We start from the raw sequence: 24,904 nt of genomic DNA, 5'->3' as shown, positions 1-24,904 counted from the left end.
TAATCATTTTAGTTTTCCATCTGGCTTGGATTGGACAGTGGCATGTTGTACTTGAGATCTGTACACACACACATACATATACTGAGGTTATTTGTACTGGTTTGAAATACTTTTTTTCACTTATTGTCCCAGCCATGATGCCATGATTGTATTTATTTTTGAATGATCAAACGATGTAATAAATTCCCTTCTGAAAACGCATCTTTATAGCATGAATTAAGTGATTTAAAAAGGTGGAACAGAATACAGCTTCACGAAGTCCAGAATACAAATGTTCCCTCAAATGTTCATACAATCATAAAACACAGACACAGTATGATAGATTAAAGAACCATAACATTTACTATCTGTAGGGAAACGCAGAAATACTTACTGTGTTTATTTCACACAGTGATTGTTATTATTTCTGAGGCTGGAAACACTGGCATTAATAGATTGGACTACATGATATTATAAAAGGTGTCAATTTTGTGTTCATCACCTGCAATAAACCAAAACCTCACTTCTTTGAAAGTAACGGAAAACCTAAAATAGAGAAGCACAAGTTCAAGAGATTTGGTCAATGAAAGGACATTAACGTATAGCAGTATACATCATGACATTTCTTTTCATGATTTATATGTTAGAGCTTTATATTTTCAAATATGGCAACGAACCAAAACTTGAACTCTTCTCAGTTGAACAACGTACCTGACACACAGCTGATCATCTATAATCTATGAATTGAAGTCTTTTCCTCCTAACTTTAAACTCTAAACCTCGATAGGTATGGTTTGCCTTTTTGTTTTTTCATCTTTACATTCTACACATGTTACTGTTGAAAGAGTAAATAATGTTCTTGTGTTTTATATTATATTGGATATCTTTTAACTTTCTCCTCCACGGTAAAATCTGTTTAACTTGATATGAAAAAAATCTGATATCTACAAGAATAATTTTGTTTCTGAGCAGAGGATTAAATCAGTTACTCACAGATCACAAATCAAAGCGTCAGTCTGACCTCCTAAACATGATGCTGATAAGACAACCATTCATTTCAGTATACATACTACCATGGCAAGAATATACATCAACTTTATCCACCGAGTTTTAGCATCATATTTAAACTAAACAACACTCATTTACAGAAATGATGACGCCCGCTGCCCGACTTTAACTGTGTGTCATTTCTGACCGACAGATGAGGACAAAGTCTAATACCTGAAATAAAAGATTGTTTACAGTCCACTAGAGGATCACAGGCTTGGCTATGTTGGCCTTGACTCTGGCCTGGTCCACAGCGTCCAACATGTTCTTGCTGTCCATAGCCAGGGTGTGAGCTGCAGCCAGCATCTGCTTCTTACACTCCTCCTTCAGAGAGGTGATGGCGTTCTGCTGGGCCAGACGCATTTTGCTGATCAGCTCTGCCATGTCGTTGTTCAGCAGCTTCTGGGTGCCCTCGATCTGAGGGGATGGTAAACCAAAACAATGGGTGAAGATTTGAAATATTTAAAGTCAAAATGTTATGCCATGAAAAAGGCCTGTTATACTCCACAATATTTTGAAGTACAGATATGAATACAATGTTTTTGTGCAGCCGTTTAGATGGTTTTATTGAAAAGCAGGGAGGAGTTGATTAAACTCAAGTGTGTTATGCTCTGAGCAGTTTATTTTCATTTGTACAATGATAAACTGTTAAATGTCTGGCTGACACTGCTCTAATATATAAAGTTAAGATAAATAGTATCTTCAGCCAGAATGGAAAACACACAATGTTAATGTTCTCTTTTGCTTCTTTGTGTTTAAAGAGAAGTTCAGTCACTTTTTGTTACAGAGACAAGCAGCAGAACAGCTTGAGGACAAAGAAAAATCAATAAAGAGAGGGAGTAGGACGATGAGAAAACACAGCAAACAAGCTGCAGACAATAAACAGTACCTCGGTCCTGACAGACTGGTGTAAGGAGGGCAGTATGTCATCCACACTGCGGATCAGATCTCGTAAAGCCATCCCCGTAGACTGTGGGCAGAGATCAATGCAGAGAATTTATCAGCTGTAATACTCAAGGCTTTTGTCTTTCGATTACATTCAGGCACCTCAAATGAGCCAATAAAGCAGCAACAAAGTGTCAAAGTGAAGAGAGAAACAGATCAGTCTCAGTCGTACCTGGACGATTGTGATGTATCGCTCTGGTTGAAGCTCGGTGATGTCATTCTTGAGTTGGACGACGACCTTGACAAGGTTCATGACGGACTGGTACACTTTGTCATCTGAGCGGTCCAGCTCTGCTGTGGGTGCGGGCTAGGTGACAAGGTGTGTTTTAATAATTCAATATTTCACACAGAGATAACTAGAAATCATTGTGAATGCATGGTGGTGTCTACGCTCTTTCAACTGAAGGGTAAATGTGCTTTTTGTTTTTAGATGACTGAGTTCATTATACATTCTTTTTCATTTTAAAATCTCAAAGCTAATAAAATTAAAGTGTCTTTTCAGTGGGTCGAAGGATATTAGAATAGTAAATTGAATTGTCATAATAACCTGTGCTGTGAGCCGTGGGGGCTTCTCTGGAGGTCCTGCAGGGCACAAAGATGAACAATAAGAGAAACAAAGACAAGAGGAATCATAGAATTACTAAATGTGGATTTGTTACTTTCTTTTAAACACTTACCATTTTCTGCGTCAGCTTCAGCAGACTGAAAATAGTACAAGATAAATCTCATGAGTTACAGACATCCTGAAGAGTTACTTAAAGGCTCTCCAAGAGCAGAGCAGAAGTAGAGAACGTGCAGTAATACAGAGCTTTAAAAACAGTTGTTTGAAAGGGAGGACATGCTGGCTGCTGTGTTGTTGACAGAGAAGCAGTGCACTTCAACGTAGCTTGTGTTTTAATGTCTGATAATATAGTGAGGTAATTTTATGATTTTATCCAGTAAATATCTTACATATTGCTCCTTTAACTAAATCGGTACAGGCGGAAACCTACCACTAGGCTGCCAGGGTCCTCTGGTCCCATGGGGTCCTGCAAAAGAACAGGCAGGTTCATTTTATAGATTATGGACATGGACCCTCTCTTTGGAACTGTTATCAGGGGAACGTTGAGATTCAAACTAGCGGGGCGTCGAGAGTGAACCAGCGGCTTTAAATTGTTTGATGACGCCCCGTTCAGCGTAGCCTCCAGGGCCACACTGAATTTTGGAGCAGGGGGACACAGAGACACAGAGAGGGGGTTGACAAAAGTTAATGATGCTCTATTTCTAACCAGGAGTCTCTCCTCCATCTCCAGCCATTTTTCATCCTCCATCATCTGCACTTTCTGCTGGCGGAGCGTGTTCTGCATGTTCTGCCTGTCGTGCTGCCACAGGCGCTGGGCGTCCTCCCGGCTGTTCGCTTCCAGTCGAAGAAACCCGCCTTCCTAAAATCAGGTAGCCAAACAAAACTATGATGGCTTAACTGCACGCAAAGTCATTTTTGATCTTTGAATGCAGACTTCAAATGGAAGTTAAATCAACAGAAATAAACACAGCAGAGGGTTTCTTACCCCCATGCTTCGTGGGCGAGGGGACCTGACCGGCAGGGTAAGTGAGTTCATGGAGTCCACAGGTGACTGATATTCACATGGGCTGGCCAGGTCAGGTGAGCTGGCACATAAAGCTTCATTCAGCTGCACCGACGAACACACAGACATACAAAACTTAACATAACTTGTCTTACTATCTTGGAGGAAAAAAAAATCTTGAGAGATGATTTTTGTCCACTGCTGTACCTGAATGTGAAGACCAATACTGAGCGTGTTCCCAAACCTCCCTGGTTTCATTCTTGAGGGCTTCAGGGAACATTGAATAAGACGTATTAAAACCTGCACAGGTACATTTTGAAAATCAAATAGCTGCTGAATTTGACAGGGATACATACCTTCGGAGGAGGCTCGTTGAAGTTGAACTTGGGTTCAAGATATTTAACAGAGCGCGTCCTGTCCCGCTCTCTTTCCACCTCCTGCTCCTTCTCCATCTTGTGGACATCACTGACAGATTTAAGAGAACAAGTAATGTCATGATGTAGTCAAAGGGTAAAAAAACCCACATACAATGAGCTTTAATATCAGGTAACAATCGTACAACAGATGTTTGAGAAAATATTGATATACCGGCGTCTCACATGATATGTATTGTGATACAACAGATCCAACAGCTTTAATTTTTGATTAATATAATAAAAAAAGTGTTCCCATTTTTTTCTGATAATTTAAAATCCCTTTGTTTAGATTGGTTTAAAAAGTTTTCTCACAAGCTCCTGACTTTAGGGCTAATTCTTAATAATATTAAACATTTTCAAAAATAAGATTGTAAAAAAAACCTTTAGAACACCATGCTTTTATTTTGAAATCTACTGCAATGAATAAAAACATAACTCTTGTACTGCACTACATAATGTGTCCAGATTCTTTTAAATTATTTCAAAATTCAGAGCAGGGTTGTTCTTCAGCATTAAGTCACTAACCGGCCATCGAAGGATCTAATTTCTTCTTAAGTAAATGCTACAATGCACAAGTGGAAGCATCACAGTCAGATATAGTTTCAATCTGTACTTTTATACCTTTGGCAAGAGGACAGTTCTTTGTACATATTTAATAATAAAGCATCACCTGATCTTGACCACCAGCTCGGTGAAGTTGGGTCTCTCTCGAGGGTCGTAGGACCAGCAGCGGGTCATGAGCGAGTACAGGGCAGGAGGGCAGTTGTCCGGCTTGGGCAGCCTGATTCCCTGCTCCAGCTGGTTAATGACGTCTCTGTTCTCCAGCCAGAAAAATGGCTGCTGCCCACAACTCATTATCTCCCACACACACACGGCTATTAAGTAATGCAAAACAGAGAAAGAGAAGACGCTGTAATAAGTGCTTTTTGTTATTTATTCCCGATGATAAATACAATGATTATGAGAAGGAGCATTCAAGAATTGAGGAGCATGAGTCCTTGTTTGTTGATGTGTGTTTGTGGTGCAAAAGAAAGGACACAAATCTACTCAAACAAGTAGAGAAAGATGTGATTACTTGTGATACTTACATTGTTTTGATTTTTACCTCTAGAAAAAAACTAAACATTGTGTCCCTACTTACTAAACTCTGGGCCTCCATTCATACAGTAGTGCCTTTATATCATTTATGGCATTATAAAATCATGCAGTAACATTTTGAGTTGAAGATTAACCAGCCACCTTTCCTTTATCATGTCTGGTTGAGTGTGCTTCCTGTCTTGTGCCCTACTTACATTAAATGTGTTTGAACTGAGCCGCTGTGCTGTGTGTCACAAACTCACCAAACATCCACACATCACTGGCTGACGTGAAACGTCTGAAGTTGATGGACTCTGGAGCCATCCACTTAATTGGCAACCGAGTAACAGACGCTGCAAAGAAATGGAAGACGTTGGTAATTGTGAGATTTTTTTTTATTGACGGAACAGGCTTCTATACTATTGTATTTTCCTCTTTACTAGAATGGTATTTTGACATATAGGATGAAAGTATAAAGATTATTATTTCTGTTATTAATGTCAAAAAGTCAAATTGTCCTTTCTTTTAACGCCTTCTTTTCTCTTACCTTTGTAGTATTCTTCATCCTCGATGTATCTGGACAGACCGAAGTCTCCGAGTTTCACACAGTCTGGACTGGCAACTAACACGTTCCGAACCGCGATGTCTCTGTTTAAAAAAATAATAATAATAATAAGTTCTATACATGTACAGATAGATATTATTATTATAAAAGCAGAAATTGTGTACAATTCAGTTTGATACTAGCAGAGCACAGTGCGTGGACTGATCCTCGCTGATGACCTAAATTTACTTCTTCAATGCTTCATTGAATCCCAAAATAGAGCATAAAATATACTAAAGGAATGTTTCACTTTTTCCAAACAGGCAGAAACTAATTTCCTCTGTCTGTGTTTTTTCTTCACAGCAGATTGAGTCCTGGAGAGGCAGCTCTCCTGCCTGAAACTCGTTGATAACATTCTGTAGAAAGAATGACTGAAACCAGTTTTTCTGTTTTCATCTCACATTTACTTTCCGTTATGTTGTCTTAATATAAACCCCTTAAATTTAAATGTCAAACGTACACTGCCTGATATCATTGTACTTAACATTCTGATGCTGTTTTGGGATGTTTTCTAGCTTTATCTGTCAACAGGACTGTGATCCAGCAGGAAAGATACAACACAAGGAGACACAGGACATCTTTAAAATGCTGCAAAATAGCTCAAACAAGATACAGAAGATTTGTCAGCTAATTGGACTAATTGTTGGTGATAGCTTCATTGTTCATGTATACTGTGTTTGCAATTCTTCCAATCATATAGACAACATTATCAACAGAAAAAATACACATCACAGTATCAGGGAACTTCCTACAGAATAAATGATCGGAGTCTCTGACCTGTGCACCATGTTGACTCCCTCCAGGAAGACGAGAGCTTTGCAGATCTGCAGGCTGAACAGCACCAGGGTAATGTTTGTCAGGGTCTTCTGGTTCTGAATCAGGTAGTTACCGAGCTGCAAGAGTGACAACATTTAAGTAAGAAAAAAAAAACATCTATGAGGGTCTGTCTGTCATATTGAGGTGGATGAATGTAGCAAAAACACAATCAGACATAATTCATGCAAGAACTGTGCAAGGTTTCATAGGGCTGTAGTCGTTTTTGATAAGCATACTGATCTCCTCTCAAACAACACTTTAACCACACAATATGATTTAAACTAAAAAATATACTGACATGAGGATAAACACAAACCTCTCCATGCTCATAAAGCTCCATGACGATCCACACAGGATCCTCCTCAATGATCCCAATCAGTTTGACAATGTGCTGATGATCCAGGTTCTTCATTATAACTGACAAATACAAGAAGTTCACACATATTTGTGATTATAACAATAGTTATTGGTATCCTGATATTCTCTTTTGGATAATTTTCCCAGTTACCTGCTTCACTCATGAACTTCTCCATCACATCAGGTGAGCAGTCTTTGCAGGTTTTCACTGCTACGTTAACTCTATTGCCATCCTGTGAAATCAACGAGCGAAAAAATGTCAAAGCTGCTAAGTGTTAAAGAAACCAGCTCGAAAAAGACAACACCTTACTGTAGAGCCAAATCAATCTGTTAAAGGATTAGATGATTGGTTGCATCTAATTAAAAATCTGATCATGTTGGAGTCACCTTTTTGGACATTTGGCTGAACAAAAAACTTTCTTAAGACTTTATCTTTGGTACTTTAGAAATGTGCAACAAACAGTTTTTACACCATTCATAGCCTTAACAATGGATTTCTTTAACAAGGACATATAACCATTTTCCACCTTTTAAAACAGTCCGACTCCCCTGTGGTCTAAATGAAACACATGTGCTGTGCTTTCGTCAAAATATAACATGAATCAAGCACCAGAGGAGGTTTCCGACCCTGTATAAACCAGCACTCTCAGAATGCTCAGTTTTGGTGTGTGTGTCTCTTTAAATGCAATGAGCGCCCCCTGAGTTTTCCCGGTAGACATCACTCCTCTGTAGCGAGAATAAAAATGGCAGGACCTGCGCAAATGTTTTGCTCTAGGCTGGAGACGGAGTCCATGGGTGGAGATATCAGGGGAGGGGAGGGGATTATTTTTTACCAGAATCCCACTGTGACATCACAAGGAGTGCAAATTTAAAACGGAGCATTTTGCTCAGTGTTGTAAGACTTATGCAGACCACAAACAAAGGACTTGATGGGTTTTTTCCACATTTTGTCAGTTGGTAGACACTCAGGTTACCCAATTATATGTTCAAAAACACTGTCAAAGTGGATTTTTCATAATATGTCCCCTTTAAGATTTTGTATTTCAATTTTTTTTAAAGATTTATTTTGGGCTTTTTCGTGCCTTTAATTCAGAGAGAAGACAGTGGATAGAGTCGGAAACCAAGGAGAGAGAGCGGGGAATGACATGCGGAAAGGGGCCACGGGTGGAAGCGAACCCGGGCCTACCGCTCGAAACGAGAGTCTCACTACATGGGACGCGCGCCCTGCCACTGCGCCACCAGTGTGCCTGTATTTCAAAATTACATGACCTATGAAGCAAACTTGACTACCGCTAACATAGTTATTTCCTTTGCCTTCATTTTTCCAACAAGCTTGCCTGCATCAGAGAAAGTAAATCTTTATAACCTTTTAAGTATTATTTGCTATAAGCTTAAGCTAACTTGTGATAGGGAAGCCACACTTACAGCTTTTTTGTAAACTCCATCGTAGACTTCCCCGAAAAAGCCCTCACCCAGGATTCGTCCAAGTACAATGTCACTTCGGTCGATCCCGTACTTAACAACTACAGAACAAAATTTAAATTGTTCAAAAATTATTTTTTTTCTTTACAATGAATATGCTGACAAAAAAAAGTTCAACATTCAACAAACCTGATCTTGGCCTTTCATCGAGAATTTCACAATAAATATCTGAGCCTGGAAAAAAAAAGAAAAGAGGAACTTTAATTGAACTTGTTCATGATCTCTGTGCTTCTTTTAAACCCCCTTCATCTTGTTTTTTGTGAGATAATGACTCTTTAAAGAATGAGAACTGTCCTCTTACCCATACTGTGCCTGATGGAGCTGGTGTCCCTGCTGCTACAGAGAAAAGACAGAATGAGAGAGAGCCCGAGTCATAAATTGTCGCCTTATGGCTCCTCAGAGCTCTGACAGGATGATTCAATAAAACATCCCTGTTCATCAATTACTCAAACTTTTCATCTCATATTACAACCAAAGAGGGAAGGAGTGCGGCTATACCGAGGCTCAGAGTGGTCACAAATCATTCTGAGGTGTGAAACAGCCAGATTCCACTCACCTTGTGGGGAGCTCGGGTAGGGAAGTTCGTGCATTTGCATCTAGAATAGAAATTAGCTTTGATCAAGTTGAATTGAAAGAGTTTAAAAGTTCTTCATACTGCTCTTAAGGCAACAAAATATGCCTCATGCCTTACACATCTGCCTGCCCTTTATGTAAGATTTAACCACAGTGGTGTTAAGAGCAGTAGGGGAAGTGGCTGAGTCATACACACCTTTATTTAGTCGATAGATTACAGTATCATCTGTGTCATTTTCCAAGCGGCAGTAGCCATCAATAAGGTCCATCATGTTCTCTGCCACAGGGACAGTGGCCACATTGATCGACAGGCGCTATAAGAAGAGAAGAAAGAAAGGGCACATGTACCAGGTCACATTTCCTGTGCAGACACCATCTGTAACAAATGTGCCTGCTAATTTTGGCCGTTCAGATTCTTAACCGCGTACAGAGTAATATTGTATAATAGGAAGATTGCATCATTGTGATACTCACTTGTCTGGCCCCCTCTATGTCAAAGTTTATGAGAGCTTTGCCGTCACTCTGAGATAGGCATTGTATTCTCTTGATCTGTTTGAAGTCGGCCAGAAAAACAGCCTGAGGCACGAAAAGAAGAGCAAAGCATTAAAGGAAATGAAGATGAGATTCTGTGAGATAGATAACGATGTTGCATCTGCATGTTGCTGTGACCTTAGCATGTGGTTAAGAGATATAAAGATGCTAAGTATGTTTAGAGAGGACAAAATACCAACAGGAGTAAAGTTATACAATCAAACTCTGAAAAACATTTATGTTTTAAGGAAAAGATGAAAAGTCTGGTAAATATGTTTAACTTCTATTTTCTGAGAGTTACAGGAAATGTTTATTGTCACAATCTTGTTTCTATGATGAATGGGAAGCAGTTAGCTTAGCTGCATACATTTCTTTTGATTCAGCCAGGCATGCTCTTTCCCCTTGCTTCCAGTCTAGTCTTCATGCTAAGCTAGGCTCAGTAAACCAAACTGATGGTGGTAGCCTTGTATTTAAAGTGACATAAGACTGATGCCAATCTTTTCATCATATCTTGACACTTTCAAAAAATGTCCAACTATCCTCCAACAGAAATCCTGGACCAATGCTAGCGCAGTTACATTATGCAACACAGTGTGCAGTATGTGGAAAGGTGCTTACCGCTGAATCCTTCTGTGTGCGTTGGCGGATTCCCCTCCCACCGATGACCAGCTCCACTGACAGACTCCAACCTTGCTGTTGATACGGGACAGAGTTAACGTCAATGATCAAGAGTAGACCAAGGTTAACTGAATCTCATTTCATCTAGTTTTATTACATTTTGAACCTCCTGTGTTTCCTCATGTAGAATAAATGATAGCGTTTCCTCAGTACCTGTTCTTATCTAGTTATTTTTACCTTAGATTTTGGATTGTGGGATAGGGGTGGGGGAGGGAGTCATGTTGTTGCTGTTTGATCTATGTTGATGTAAAGCACTTTGGGTTACATTTTGTTGTATGAAAAGTGCTGTACAAATAAAGTAAAGTTTGAAGGTTGTTTATCCATGATTATCAGAAGACTTTTTGTTTCTCCGTTTTTACACAACACATGATGTCACCACTCACCACTAGTTCACACGGGAAGGCCTCTTCATCATATCTGATGAACTCTCGGAGGGTCTCGAAAAACTTCACCATACAGTCGTCCTCTTTGAGCGTCGCGTACTGTTGAAACGTTTGCTGGATCAACTTCCGAAGCTGCCTTGACTGAATCACAAACACAGAATTTAATTTTTATGACAAACACTGTGATGAAGGTTCTGGTTTACCATTCACTAGTAGATGATGTAATTATATCAAAGTTTAGATCGATTACCTTCATGCTGTTGATCAGCTCTGGAGGAAAGAAAAGGTCCAGGCCCACTTCTTTTCTATTTTAGTACAACAACATTCAGAAAAACTAAAGGTTTTTATCTTGTATTTATTCATTAAACATCACATGTTGAACATTTTAATTTCATAACAATCACATTTGAAGAATTCAGGAAGGATAAAAACTTACTCTAGCAGCTCAAAGTTGGACTTCTTTTCTAGACCTTTTGAATTCATGTCTTTATAGAACCTCCTGTATAAACAGAGCAACAAAAAAAACACAGCTTGGCAACCAATTAAAACCATCTCAGCAAATTTCCTTCATCCTTAGCAATAACTCATATTATCATCGTTTTACAGAACATACTGATAACCTTAACATTATTCATTATAAACCATAATCACTGACCACAGAATATGTAGTAGAACATGTCAGAATAACTCTAAGAAGCTCCATTAAGTCACCTTTATCACTTCACTCATAAACATGATAGTTCAAGTTTGACCATGGAGAAGAGAAGAACAAGAGGAATGCAGTGACTCACCTGATTTCCAAACAGCCGAGCTGCAGCGCCATCCCATCACTGACCTTACTAGCATGATACTGCATGTAATCACTGCGCACCTATGATGTAGCAAAGACAGATTGGAACATATTCATGGTATAACAGGAAATTAGCCCATAGCAGCACATGGTATTAGATGGGAATTATCTTAGCTTTATGAAAATATAACCAGATGAGACAAAGTGATTTCAAGATGGCTTATCTCTTTAACAAAGTATGACATAAACACTTCTTCCTGCCATCATCCAGTGACAAATCTGAATTCTATTCAAAAGTCAAAATGTTATGAATCCAATAAGCTCTAGCATATTACCTGTTGGTACAAATATACAAACGTAGATCTGTCGTCTTTGAATTTTTCCAAGAAATTGACAGGAATGTATCTGATACGAAGGTCATACCTGCATTCAAAAACAGAAAACAGATACTCCATGTATATTGTTCATATGACACGTTCCTTTCCAAGAAAAAAAAACAGATATCAATGTCCCAGGATTCAATCTGCACCTCCACTCAGCTTCTACATGATGGCTCTCGTAGCGTTGCTCCACCTCGCCTACAGTCAGATCTGGATGCAGCCAGTGAAGCTCTTCTGACTTCAGGTGTTTCAGCAGGAGACCGTAGCATCCTGCGTGTTCGATGTTCGGCCCCAATCGACCGCTGATCAGAATCGATCGAATAATAGCCTGGTGGAAAAAGGACAAACTTTGTTTACCCTCCAAAAGAAGTACCACCAGAATCGTTGGTCCTCAACATGACTACATGGTAGTTTATATTAGCTTAAGTGTAGTGGTTGATGAATCAGCTTTAAAAGTCGGCCCGAGGGAGAACTATGAAGAATATATTTTGCAATACACTGACGAAGAGATGGGAACTGTATGTGCAGATATAACAGTTTTATTATCTCTCTTGCATGTTAAGGATGCCAAATCTGATCTCTGGCTCTTCTTCTAATACTTAATCAAATCTCAAATTGAGTTTTCTGACACATCACCTCCCTTCACCCATATTTTTCTTAGATTATTCTCACCCTGATTTGCCAGGAGCTGTCACATTTCACAAGCTTGAAATTCTTGCCCAGGTTATTGTTGGTGCAGAAACACACTTTGAGTATTTTGATGGGCCCTCCATCCCCAGTGAAGAGCGATTCTGGGCTGGGCTCTGCTTCACTTTGTCTCGGACTGGGCCCCTTCCAGGCCAGGGTATCCCCTGACATCACCTCGTACATTGTCAAGGCTGGGTGGGCATCATCATACCAACAGCATCCTTTGAAAAAAAAAAAGACACAAAAACAACTTTAATAAACGTGGAATGAGCTGTTGAACATCCGATGCTGAAGTCTTGATCTTGAATGTAGAGAAGAGAAATTAGATGGAAGGAGGATAGCCTTGTTTAATAAGTACATTCTAATATATATATGGAATATCTGAGATTGATACCTGTTCCTATTTAAGAAGGAAAGTCTCAATGCTTAGAGATACAGAGGTCCACATAATTAATTTTGTATACCTAGATTAGTGAATTTTCTTTTAATTCACATTATGATACATCATCCACAAATTGTTGATCTGACCTCTTAAAGTCCACAACAGACCGTGCTGAGAGTATTAAAAATAAGTGAGTCAGGGCATGCTCTGCTGGACAAACTATGTCATGACACCAGTATTACATCACCCGTATTAAATGTTCTCTAGAAAAAGTATTCGCCGGTATTATTGATGCACATAAAGCACATAAATGATATACATGTAATGAGTCAGTATCGGCCCGACAGCTTTATAGATCCGGCTCTGATAATTAGGTACTCGTTTTCACATTTTGATGGTCCAGGAAAAGCAAAAATCGAATTTCTTAGATTGAGTAGTGAGCAGTAACAATTTTTTACACAATAATACCTCCTCACAGCACTAACTGTCATCTATGCTTCACCTTGATGCTGTGATATTGTGCCATGCCCTGTCGGTCTATGACTCACAACAATTCACCCTGAGATGCTGCCGATTACATTCCTTCCTCGCCGTGATTTCAAGTGAGGGCCTGTGTGATTCATACAGCGAAATTGTGACAGTGTGGAGACATGTAGCACATATAGCAATAAGGGAAGCTCCTCAAATGATGCCTTCTTCCTGATTGCAAAATAAAACTACCATTTTTGTTTTTAATTAGTTACAACTGACTTCAGTGTGGCAGAGGAATCTACCTGTCAACAGGCTGTCAGAAATAACGAAACGGGTAATCCCAAAACCACATAACACTGAATAACAGAGAGATGACTGTCATGGCGTAGCTCTGGACTGTTATGCAATGGCTAGTGTAGATTAGCATAAAGACTGGAAACAGGGTAAAACCGCTGAAGTGGCTCTGTTTGCTGACAACAATAGATGCCAGAACAGGGCATCAGAGGCGTCCTACTTTACAAACTGTGTTCCAGTTGTTTAGCACATATAAAAAAGGTAAAACCTCACATTTGGGGATTTAAATGTGTTTTTGTACCTGTACCTTGTTGGCAGAGTCAAATTAATTCCTGTGATTGCAATGAGGTTGTTTACACTCAACTTTTTTGTGATGGAATTTTAAAAAATCGGGATCAATTTGTTAGCTAGTTAGCTTCAGAGGTGCTAATGTGTTACCTCTGCACAGAGCCAGGCTTGTTGTTTCTCCTCGTTTCTAGTCTTTAAGCAATGACTAACTACTCGTGTTAGCTTCAAATGAGAGAGTCTCTGTTCTCTCAGGGTCTTCTCTCCCCTACATCAAACTCCTCTGAATATAATGCATTTAAAAGACTTTGCCAGGGGGGGGGTATGTTCTAAGGGATGTTTTTCCCCTCTAGGTTCAATAGTCAATGTATTTTCCCAGGGTCGATTTGTGAAAAGCACACTACAGCTTACTGTATCTCTTTAAGTTGATTTCGTATGCCTTCCAGCCTGTGGCCTTAAATTTGCTAGTTAAGCAGCTATTTGATTTTAAACATTCATATCTTAACAGTTGCTGGGCAAATTTTACCTTTAAAGTGCATTAAAACTTCTGTCTCCCTTTACATTTGTCGCGAATAATACCTTACCAATCAAGGCTGGAACATAAGAGCCTGGAACATACGTCTTCATATTTACCAAACAGAAATGATAACTCTTTAAACCAAATCTTTCCAAAAATGTCCTGCAGGTCCTTTAAAACATGAATACCACATAGGGAATAACACCAAGCAACAGCAGATTCTTCTCCAACCACTTAGCTGTGAACAAACAGAGTTTGTTACCAAACACAGTAAAAACTTCAGCACTCAGCTGCAGCCACAACTACACACACAAAGAAAAAGAAAGCTTTCCACTGGATAAAACCTCATTGCACACACATTGATTGAACTTTCAGGTAGAATTTAACCCTCGTAAGGGCGGCAAACTACTGATGCATCAAGTAAAAAGAATCAAGAAAATACATCAAGAGTTGAAGTCAAACTCCAGTCCTCCATTAATATTCTGGCCTGTCAATCATAATCTTCAGGCATGTTGACTCAGCAAACACAGAAAGATTGAGCTAAATTCCTCGACAACACACCCAGCTGTGATCAGAGGTTTCTGACAGTTACCCACCTTACGGCTGAGTCGTCAGGAAAAGTGCCCTCTGGCCTTCATAACGTTATTTATTTCTCATAAATGAAGCTCCATGCTGTTAAGTCTGCAGTGCGGGAGCCGAGCTGTGATCGTTTCTGCTGTTGGACGGGGTTGTGTTTTGTTAGCCTGAGGCCATGAATTCCCCAGCAGGGCCGTGTGGGTGTGTTAGTGTGTAAGTATGCGTGTTTGTATAGTGAGAAAGAGAGAAAGGGCAAAGAGAGAGAAAGAGAGAGGATGAGTGTGCAGCATGGACGGCATGTTGCACCATCACCTGGGTGTGGGAGGCCGGAGAGGGGGGGGGGTGGAGAGAGAGAGGAGGAAGAGCAAGAAGGGGGAGTTTAAGAAAGCTTACACTATGAGGGGCTGTGGATATACAAGTACAACCCGGTGTTTATGTGGAAGACATAATGAGGCAACCTGGAGACATATATACATTACATGTTGCTACACATTCTCAGACAGCATTGCAACATCTGTTGTGTTCAAATATTTTGCTTGTTTCAGTCTCGAAGATTAATTATAGACGACACAGGAAGGTTGGTTGGAATATGTCAATTAAGAGTTTATTATCTATAGATAGTTATTCATTACTCATCGAAAAACAACAACAAAGGAAGAAAGAAAGAAACACGTTTTCTTAAAGTCAAAGTTCAAACTCTGTGACCTCGACGGTTCTGGTTTTAACAAGTATGTGAGACCTGATTCTTTTGTAGTTTTGGTCTTTCACACTGAAACACAAAAACCCAAAACAAGTACAGAATACAGAAGGACTGGGTCTTGTCAAATTGGGCTTTTAAGCAAATAGAAAAAGAACTTCTAAATGGCTATTGTATTGACTTATGGTAGCATGAAAGGTGACATAATGGCCAGGCACCATCTTATCTTAAGGAGCTACTAGTGCCGTACTACCCTTCGAGAACATTACGGTCCCAGAATGCAGTACCTACAATCTCTAAATGTACTATGGGAGGTAAAGCCTTCAGTTATCGGGCTCCTCTCCTCTGGAATCATCTTCGTCCGGGAGGCAGACACAGTCTGTATTTTTAAGAATAGACTTAAAACTTTCCTTTTTGATAAATCTTATAGTTAGTGCTGGTGTAGACCAGCTCCTAGTTATGCTGCTATGGGCTTAGACTACCGGGGGAACTGGCACCTTGAGCTCCTCTCTTTCTCTCTCTCTCTCGCTCTCTCTGTGCATATACAGTACATCATACTACTACATGTATCTATCTGTAAATCTAAGTCACTAACCACCTACTTTCCTGGGAGCTCTTGAGCTCTCTTAGCCTCCTCAAGATCGTTGGTTGACGGCCTGTCAGAACAACCCCCCTCCCCACCGGATTGTTGATGGACGGCGTGCCTGAACAGTTTTTTCTTACCACTGTAACTTTTGCTGCTTTGCTAAAGTGCTCATGATGGATAGGTCGGGTCTTTGTAATATAACAATAAGTAAGGTCTTTTACCTGCTTATTGTAACATAACAATGAGTAAGGTCTTTTTACCTGCTCTTTTGTAATGTTAAAAGACAAAGAGTCAGGTCTTTTACCTGCTTTTTGTAAAATGTCTCGAGATAACACTTGTTATGAGTTGACGCTATACAAATAAAAATTGATTGATTGATTGATTGATAATGAGACATAAGTGACAGTGCACCATGAAGCCTCTCAAATGAGGCCAGTGTGCACATAATAAAGCCTTGATATGTTTCCACCTCTATGGAACTCAGCCATCATTAAAGTAAGCTTTGGCTCCTTAACTTTTGTTTATTCAGCATGTGTATAGGGGAAAGACTTTCTTTACTGACCATAGTTTGTCTTTAGCCCGGAGTATCTGAGAGGTTTAAACTGATGTTGAGACAAATCATCTATTTCAAGTACCTCAAGGATTCAGGGATACTCCAGTGATATTATTTCCAAACAAACTGAAAGACAACATGTAAGTATAATGACTAAAATAGCAGCAGTTTCTAGTTATAGTGAACATACACCTAAACTGAAGGTCTAGATCTGTTAACTTATTCCTGATTCAGATATTTAAAGATAGGAATCACAATCTAACCTAACATTTACACTGTATTTTCTTTTTTTAAAGATGTATTTTTGGACTTTTTGGGCCTTTTTATTCGAGAGACAGGACAGTGGGTAACGTCAGAAATCTGGGATAGAGTGAGTGGGGAACAACATGCCGGAAAGGAGCCACAGGTTGGACTCAAAGCCAGGCCGTCAGCTTGGAGGACCACAGCCTCTGCACATGGGGTGCGCACACCAACCAATAGTCCACTTGTGCTCTCATTTACACTATATTTTTATGTTTGTTTTTGTACGACTATGTAAATAAACTTTCTATTTCTTAAAGTATCAAAAAGTCACAATCACTGTAAAAACACCAGAAATACAATAAACGGTGGTATGTTTGTGTCACTTTGTGTAAAATCCATCACACACTGATAAAGGTAAAGGCCTAATATTGACTTTCTTTATTTTGTTGTATACTGTGGATCAATAATTTGTAAGAACGGCAGCATTATCCAACAGCCTGATCGCTCATAAATATCACAAATATACTAACATTATAATGCAGAAAGCAAGTCTTTATCAATCTTTATTTTCATGGTGCCAAATCATAACAAATGTTATCTGAATCTTTACATAGAGCAGGTACAATACCTTACTCTTTGTTTGTTTTTTAAACTCTTACAGCCCTCAAGTGCTTCTTCTACTTGTTTGTCATAGATCTAGTTTTTTTTTTTACAAAAAGCAAGTCAAAATTTCAAGATCACGCTGTTGTTGCTTTTTCTCCCTGTCATGCTTGCACTTGAGTTGTTATGGTAACAACAGTTCCCAAGGGAGATTTTTATCAGAAAAAGGAGAGACTAACTCCATCACCACACAGTCACAACAAAGACTGCAACGGGCACTAGGATTTGAACGGGTGACCCTCCAGTTCACAACCCAAGTCCCTACTGACTGAGCGACTGCCGCCCCATATATTCAGAACCCAAGAATTTTTCCACATTCCCAGTTATTCCTCCTCATAGCGGCCATACTTCCGATCTGAACTGTCGTGCTCTGTTAGATATGAGCTCTTGCTCCTGGTGCGATGTCAGGAGGTGACTGACGGGGGCCGGATTTATAGGGACAGATTGTGACGAATGAGTATGAAGTTCCACAGCAGTCGGTGGAGAAGCAACAGACTTCCACAAGGGCCTCACAGAGAAAACGACGAGGCTTTAGGTCACTAGAATCCTTTCGCAATATGTTTAAAACGATGCTTGTATTTGAGTGATTCTTTGTATCATAAATTCAAAGTTGGCCCCAAATAATTACACTGATATTCATGTACTTGTTTTCCATGCTATCCAATAATTTGGGTTTTTGTTTATGGCAAATAGGAGACTTCAATCAAAATTGTACATTATTTAAACTCCTAAATATCAGTATCGATCAGCCTACAGGTACTCGATTCTTCTTCTGTTGACAGTGGTGCAATGGAGGATCGCTGCAATCTGTCATAACATGCACTCCAGATTGTAGTAAGCCATTTGTTGCCTCTAAGTGTCAGGTTGTTTGCTACAGGTTGTATGTTATAGAAAAAGTGTGAGGTAAATGAAATAAACCTGAAGTGAGGTGACCTGAAGTGGCTTTCTATCATTTACATTAATTTGGCAAAAGGATGGGTTTTTTTTTAAATAAAAGCATATTCATTGTAAATCTGTAAACTGTAAATCTGTGCATTTCAAGCTTCACTAGGCAGATATGGTAGTTTCTTGTCAACACAGGCAGGCATTCAGGCAGGCATGTGAAATGTGTTGTGCTGCTGAGGGGTCTGCACACTGCACCGTCATGACCCCAGGCACTGGAATGTAGAGGCTGCTCCTCCACCTGCACAGACACGCTGTGATAATGAACAAAGTTCTCTCTCTCTCTCTCTCTCTCTCTCTCTCTGGGAGAAAACGGCAACTTCTCACTGTGCCACTAAAATCAGTTTACTACTATGGAAGTGCAGTTATTAAAACTTCAAAGTTAAGTTGAAGATTTTGCATGGTCCCACCGAAAATTAAAATAATATTTAAAAGGAAGACATAGATGTTGTTTTTAAAGATTTGAATAGAACACCTATACTTTAAAACTTGTGTAATGGTGTAAATACAGGCCTCGGCGAGGCGTAAATTGCGTTAATCTCTATAATTGCGGACCTTCTTCAATCACTGATAACTTTTTCAACTCAAACTCGGCATATTATTTGAAAACCCTGCGCAGAATATAGCATACATAAAAAAAAAACTTGTATTCTTGCGTCTTACCTGGTTCTTATTGATTTCCTCAGAGAATAAAAGCCGGACAAAGAGCGTTATTCCTCCTGGAGAGTCCAGGCCTGACAGTCTGTTTGGGGAGCAGGAGGCGGCAGGTGGCCACTCCCTCACCTGTGTACTCTGCTGGAAGGTGAGCCCACCACTTCCTTATTTCTGAAGTTTCAAGAAACATGGCGGTTGGTGTCTGGTTTTTTGTTTTTGTTCCAACAACGTTATCGTCACAAATATCTTTCTCAGTCCTACTTGTCTTTTTCTGCTGAGTCTCAGGGGACTTTTGGACTCTGTTAGACTTCCGAATACTTTTAAAAACTACTATAGCATGCAGCTCTAAAACACGTCGTGTATCCAAGTTTCATACGCGAAGGGGTCACATTACTCAGTATTTTTCACTTACATTTATAGAAATAGGGCCATGTCTGTGAAATTCATATAAACCCTGACCAATCCTTTCCCTCTGTTTTCCCTCCGTCTCCCTCGGATGTAATTACGCCGCCTGACCAGTAGAGAGCGCTACAAGCCAAAGAAAAGCATTGCTTTAAAAGTAACTTTAAAGGTCCAGCTCTGTTTTAACGCTGAAGTTTTCAGTCATAAGCATTAATTTAAGCAGATAAGAATTTAGAATGAGCATAAATGTTTTGTAATTATTCAACAACATGTTCTTGAAGCGTTATTCAGAGAACAGTAGGCTATATAAAGTAAAAGTAGGAGTGAAAACATTCAGGTTTATAGATGCAAACGTTTAAAAGAAATTGTATTAGATAAAGTTTTTACGGCAAAGCCATTCTGAATAATAGACTAATTACTGAGGTGCCTGATAGATAGGCCTACCAAAAGTGATAGAAAACTGAGATTTTCTTGTGAATGTGGCTTTTGAAAGAGGCCTATACGTAAGTCCTGCTTGTTTGTCATCCTTAAATTAATCATCCAACGTTCATTGTGTCTCTTACAAGGAATGAACAAAGTTTTCCTAAGTCTAAAACTAACTAATAACTTATCTTGTTAACAACTAGTGTGGTTTGAACTTTAACAGCAGATTATAACTTTGATTATGTTGTTGTCTGTAGTGTCTGACTCCATCTTAAGACATTTGTGTTTTGCTGGTGAGTTAATGCAGCGATTTCATTATCAATCAATCATTCATTATTTGTCCAGCGCCAATTCATAGCAAATGTTATCTCACGACGCTTTACAAAAGAGCAGGTACAAGACCTTACTCATTGTTATGTTACAAAGAAATACAAGTTTATAAAAGCAAATATTCAAAAGCTTTCTTTGAATCATTGTAGCAGAAAGGCTGCCTTAAACAGCCAACATCTGAGTTAATGCACACCTGCTTATACTGTGCAGTGCATTATGTAGCATAATAGCTTGTCTTACTGTAATTTAATCATTTATTATATTATTGTGTTTTTGTTGCCAATGCATCTGTATCCAATCTGTGAACAGCAACTAAATGTGACGGGTTGAGGCAAAGTTTATTTAACTTATTCATACAGTACTTTAGAGTTTAAACTTAAGAAGATAATACAATTAAATTAACTGATTTGTTTCAAATTGAAACTATGATCTGCATACATGTAAAATACTTTTTAAAAATCCAAAATGTATGTCATTTAATGTGATGTCATTAATCACTCCTTTGCTGCCATCAGCACAGGAAACTAAATGTGTTGTGAACATTTCATAAGTTGATGTTGATTCCTGCTGTGTTTGTAAGATGCATTGATTTTTGAAAACTTTATTGGCATATTTAATTTCTCTCTTGTTGTATCACCCAGCTCTCCTCTCTGTGCCAGAGCGTTTGGCATAGCTGTGTGGAGCAATGACAGCTGTGAGGGAGTTCAAGTCTGGGTTAGAACGATACCATACCGCACCCAGCAGCACCCAGCAGACCTGATCGGTGTCAAGGGCAAGAATCCCCAACAGGTGCCGTCCAGCTCGGATTCATATGCATTCAGACGGTAGCAGAAACGGACTGTGCAGATGGTGAGTTCTTGCAGTTACAATGGTTTCACTGTTCACCAGGCTCTATGTGATCATTAACACCAACTATTTAAGACCCTCCTGCTCTGAAAATACTAAATCATCATCATCATCACATCCCCCCCTCCCTACCGAGCCCATGGGTGCCCCCTCCCTGTCGAGAGAAATAAAACCTCATGAGTGGCTGATCGACATGCTCATGCAGAAACTCTTGCTCTTCTCCAGAGAGTTCAGGGTGTTGAGGGACGAGTGTCAGATATGTTACGGCAGCGTGCTGCTTAAAATATAATTCACTGTGGATGTTGAGATTCTGTTAATGTGGGTCAATCGACCAGAAAGGTTAAAACACAGAATTGAACATGGACTGCACAGTTCTGTTTTTCTGATGTTTCATTTTAGAATCAAATTTTAGAAATGAAGAATAATTTAGCCATCATTTCTTCAGTGTAGATGAATCCTTTTTTTATCATTAGATCTGGAGCTGCAAATACACTTTTTCATATAGGGGGAGGAAAAAGTCATGTCTTAAATGTTGTAGAGTTAACGTATTTAAAAAAAGTTCCGTCAAATAGAAAAACTTGACTAAAGTGCTTTAAAATGTAACTTCACTACACTGTTTGAGTTACTGCACTGAATTAGCTTATTGTAAACTTCCAGATTATTCTCTTCTAGTAGATATAAGAATACTTAAATTAAATTAAGAGTTTAATTAAAACTTTACTTGGTCAGGGTAAAAGGTATGATCATCAAAACCAAAAATACTTTGAGTATCAAGTCAAATAGTTTGATATAGAAATTGGATAATATTCTGTTTATGTTATACTAACAAATCAATATATTCCATTCAGAAGAAAACAACAAAAACAGTTCCTGAGCAGAACTCTGAAATGGTTATTTAGGATTTAAAGAAAATTACTGTAATAGAGTGAACTGACTATAGAACAGATCAGAACGATGTTGGTCAAATAAAGAGTAGATACACTTTTTTATCATTACTGTCACTGATGTTGTTTTCCAGTAAATATTCACCGTTGCAAAATGAAAATCTTCTGTGTGATTAGAATCAAAGAACTGAATTGTTTTTTATATCTTTTTTTTCGAGGACCAGGGAGAGAAAATAGCTTTTTAGCTTTTTAATGTCTTTGCTGGCTGAGATTTAACTAACTGAACTGCATGATGTTGGAAAGCATCCAACATCATGTTTTACAAGACAAATAAATATTTTGTCCTTTAACTTGTGATCTGTTAAATAACCAGGGACTCTATCTATGAGATGAATGTAATAATTTTCTCTTAAAGTCACTTATTTTATAACTGTTTTTACATCCAATCCTTGATTTGTCCTTAGAATTTTAAAGACACAGAACTTACGTGACCTGATAATATGATGTAGTTTTCTATTTCTTTCTCTGTTCACAAGGATATTCATAACACAAATGATCTGTTTATGCACAAAACATGTTAATGTTTTAAAATCAAAGGTGAGTGTAACAGTGTAACACATATTCTCCAAACTTGTGAAGGCGTTGACCTCCAGATGAGCAAATATGACTTTTTAGCCTGGTATTTTGAGGTCAAACCTTTTTGACTCCACTGAACCTATTTTAAGATTATTCTCTTTTATGGGGAATAAAACCTCTTATGTCTCTGCCTCCTGTCCAAGCATCCCACCCTAATGACCACAGACCCCACCCTGGAAGCTTGCTGTGCAAATAGTTCACTTGGTATGCTTTGAACATAAAGGTCTGCCCCCCTCCCCCCCTTCTCACAGTTACTCATTTTAGAAATCTTCCCCCCACCTTTTGCCTGTTTAATAGACTCAGGAATATTTATCTTTCCCCTGATGGTCATTAAGTCCACATTCTTGCAGCAGTGATCTCTGAGGTCAAAATGTTGTTGACATCACTCCTGTGAGTAATGGTTTCTCTATTTGTTCACCTTTTGACTTGCAGAATGGACACCTGTAAGACAAAGAGAAGGGACACAAGAGCGCTGGAGGAGGAACAGGGGAGTTATTTGCTCAGGGCAGCAGGTGTGTGTGGGAGTGTGGGTCCTTTCAAAAATGGGGTGGTCACCGAATCCAGACTCAGCGGGGGACCACAGTGCTCACCGAGGTGTGAAGTGGCCTGGGCCAGGAGCGGATTATAAACCTGTCATGCTTTACAATAGAGGTGAGAAGCAGCAAGGGGCCCCTGGGTTACAGCTCAGCAAACAGGACAAACTGCACATATCCCAAACGTTAAGAGGGGCTGTGAATGGAGACCTGCTGTTTGAAATGATATACAATTAAACCTCCTGCAGGAAGAAGTATAAAGGTCACTGTGGTGGTCATTAAACAGCGGGTCATTAAAGACAGGTTAGACCTGTAAACAAGACAGGTTTGATACCGTCACAAAGGGCGACTTAAATGATCACACTGACTCGCAAATGTTGTGGAAATTGAGTGTTAAAATAAAGCTGATTGGCTGATTATTTTGTTAGATTGGCAAAAAAGTGTAACTTGTGTCAACATTAAAGAAAGGAACTGAGAGGATTATTTCCAGTAACTCAAATCTCCCTCACTGTGATTAAGGCTGTTAAATAAGATCAACTAAATCGATCCAAACAGAGGAATAAAGGGTAATAAATATAGATGTTTAGAATCAATTAAATTCAAATTAATTACTTTCAAGAAAAAAATCTACCGTGCATAAACAATTTTAAGTTGTTTAAACTTGAAAGGAGAAAGGTTACACTCCTAGGATAAACATTATGGATCTAATACAGGACCATTTTGACCTTTAAATATAGATTTGTTAAATCAGTTTTCTTGACAGGCACTAGGTAGAATCAATGTTTTTTTATTTTGTTGAACCCTTTAAACTCTGTGGGATAACTCACTCTAGAATGAGGTTTAAATTCCAGCTCATACACCTGTTAGAAATGCCTGAATGTGAAGGTTGTTTTTTTTTAATGTGGTGACTTTGAACTTTCTGGCAAAACAAAGCAGCCGCCCCTGTCAGAACTTTGTTTTACTTTCCAGTGACACCCCGAGGTCTTTGGTTTGTCTCCGATTTGTTTTAGCGCGATGTAGGAGCATGAAAAGAACTGAACTGGGAGACAGGGATTTCTATCATTGTGATTATTATCAAGTATATGTTTCACACAAAAAAAACGCAATGACCCCTTGATTTCCAATAAGGTATGATGTATTAAGCTGAGGTGACACATTTACCTGTCACTCTCCCCTGACTGGATCTTAACGAGGCATTTGGGGGCTGTCACCGTTGTGGGTGTAGTCGGGGAGTGTTGGGACACGTTCAGAGGGCAGTGATGGCACGCCTGGCATGCTTCAGTGGATTTTATGTTCGTCAGCTGCTCAGGGCATCAAACAGTGTAATGACATGACAGAGGTCAGCCTTCATAGTGCTCTGCTGAGACACAAAAATGGAGGAGAGATGGTTCAGGATGTAATTGTAAGCTGGTTTATGTGCATCTGTGTCAAAGAATTTAAAAAAGAAAACATAATTACAGGTGCATACTATCGGGTAAACTTCAGGCGGCAGATTGAGATTTCTTTCTGATAGCCAATAGAAAATAAATGACTGGTAAAGAGGGATGAAGAATAGAGAAAATGACATGACATCCATTAACTGTATATAGCATTGACGCAGTGTCTCATTTTATCTGAAAAGTAGTTTTTTTTTTTTATTTGAGTGGAGGTTTATAAGTGATTCTGTCACTAAATGCTGAG

General features: G+C 39.1%; 1 protein-coding gene and 1 long non-coding RNA gene across 4 annotated transcripts; one reads left to right on the top strand and one right to left on the bottom strand.

Moving 5' to 3' along the window:
• Nucleotides 1–133: 133 nt before the first annotated feature.
• ptk2bb (protein tyrosine kinase 2 beta, b) lies at nucleotides 134–19,304 on the bottom strand. 3 transcript variants are annotated; one of them, XM_020638863.3, is made up of 31 exons: nucleotides 19,180–19,304; nucleotides 12,296–12,531; nucleotides 11,773–11,951; nucleotides 11,579–11,666; nucleotides 11,245–11,324; nucleotides 10,890–10,952; nucleotides 10,704–10,758; nucleotides 10,454–10,594; nucleotides 10,011–10,085; nucleotides 9,336–9,437; nucleotides 9,058–9,175; nucleotides 8,845–8,884; nucleotides 8,590–8,621; nucleotides 8,418–8,462; nucleotides 8,232–8,329; nucleotides 6,958–7,039; nucleotides 6,766–6,866; nucleotides 6,411–6,526; nucleotides 5,577–5,677; nucleotides 5,293–5,382; nucleotides 4,623–4,827; nucleotides 3,893–4,001; nucleotides 3,744–3,803; nucleotides 3,519–3,641; nucleotides 3,240–3,392; nucleotides 2,964–2,999; nucleotides 2,649–2,673; nucleotides 2,519–2,553; nucleotides 2,144–2,278; nucleotides 1,916–1,996; nucleotides 134–1,443 (listed from the first exon to the last, which is right to left on the bottom strand). In XM_020638863.3, the coding sequence occupies exons 2-31, from the start codon at nucleotides 12,491–12,493 to the stop codon at nucleotides 1,228–1,230; spliced, it is 2,982 nt and encodes a 993-aa protein (XP_020494519.1). In that variant the 5' UTR covers nucleotides 12,494–12,531; nucleotides 19,180–19,304; the 3' UTR covers nucleotides 134–1,227. The 3 variants fall into 3 exon arrangements, with proteins under 3 accessions (XP_020494519.1, XP_065819695.1, XP_065819696.1); XM_065963623.1 differs by having other exon boundaries at nucleotides 2,964–3,392; XM_065963624.1 differs by lacking the exon at nucleotides 19,180–19,304 and adding an exon at nucleotides 14,856–15,007 and having other exon boundaries at nucleotides 2,964–3,392.
• LOC114920480 (uncharacterized) lies at nucleotides 19,189–24,005 on the top strand. The gene is made up of 3 exons (XR_010668750.1): nucleotides 19,189–19,318; nucleotides 20,967–21,174; nucleotides 23,124–24,005. It is a non-coding gene; the product is annotated as an uncharacterized lncRNA (long non-coding RNA).
• The last annotated feature ends 899 nt before the right edge of the window (nucleotides 24,006–24,904 follow it).

This window comes from Labrus bergylta, chromosome 15 (assembly GCF_963930695.1).
Source record: "Labrus bergylta chromosome 15, fLabBer1.1, whole genome shotgun sequence".
Lineage (NCBI taxonomy): Eukaryota > Metazoa > Chordata > Actinopteri > Labriformes > Labridae > Labrus > Labrus bergylta.
Note: the sequence above shows the minus strand (reverse complement) of the source record. Positions and strands in the feature narration are given on the sequence as shown.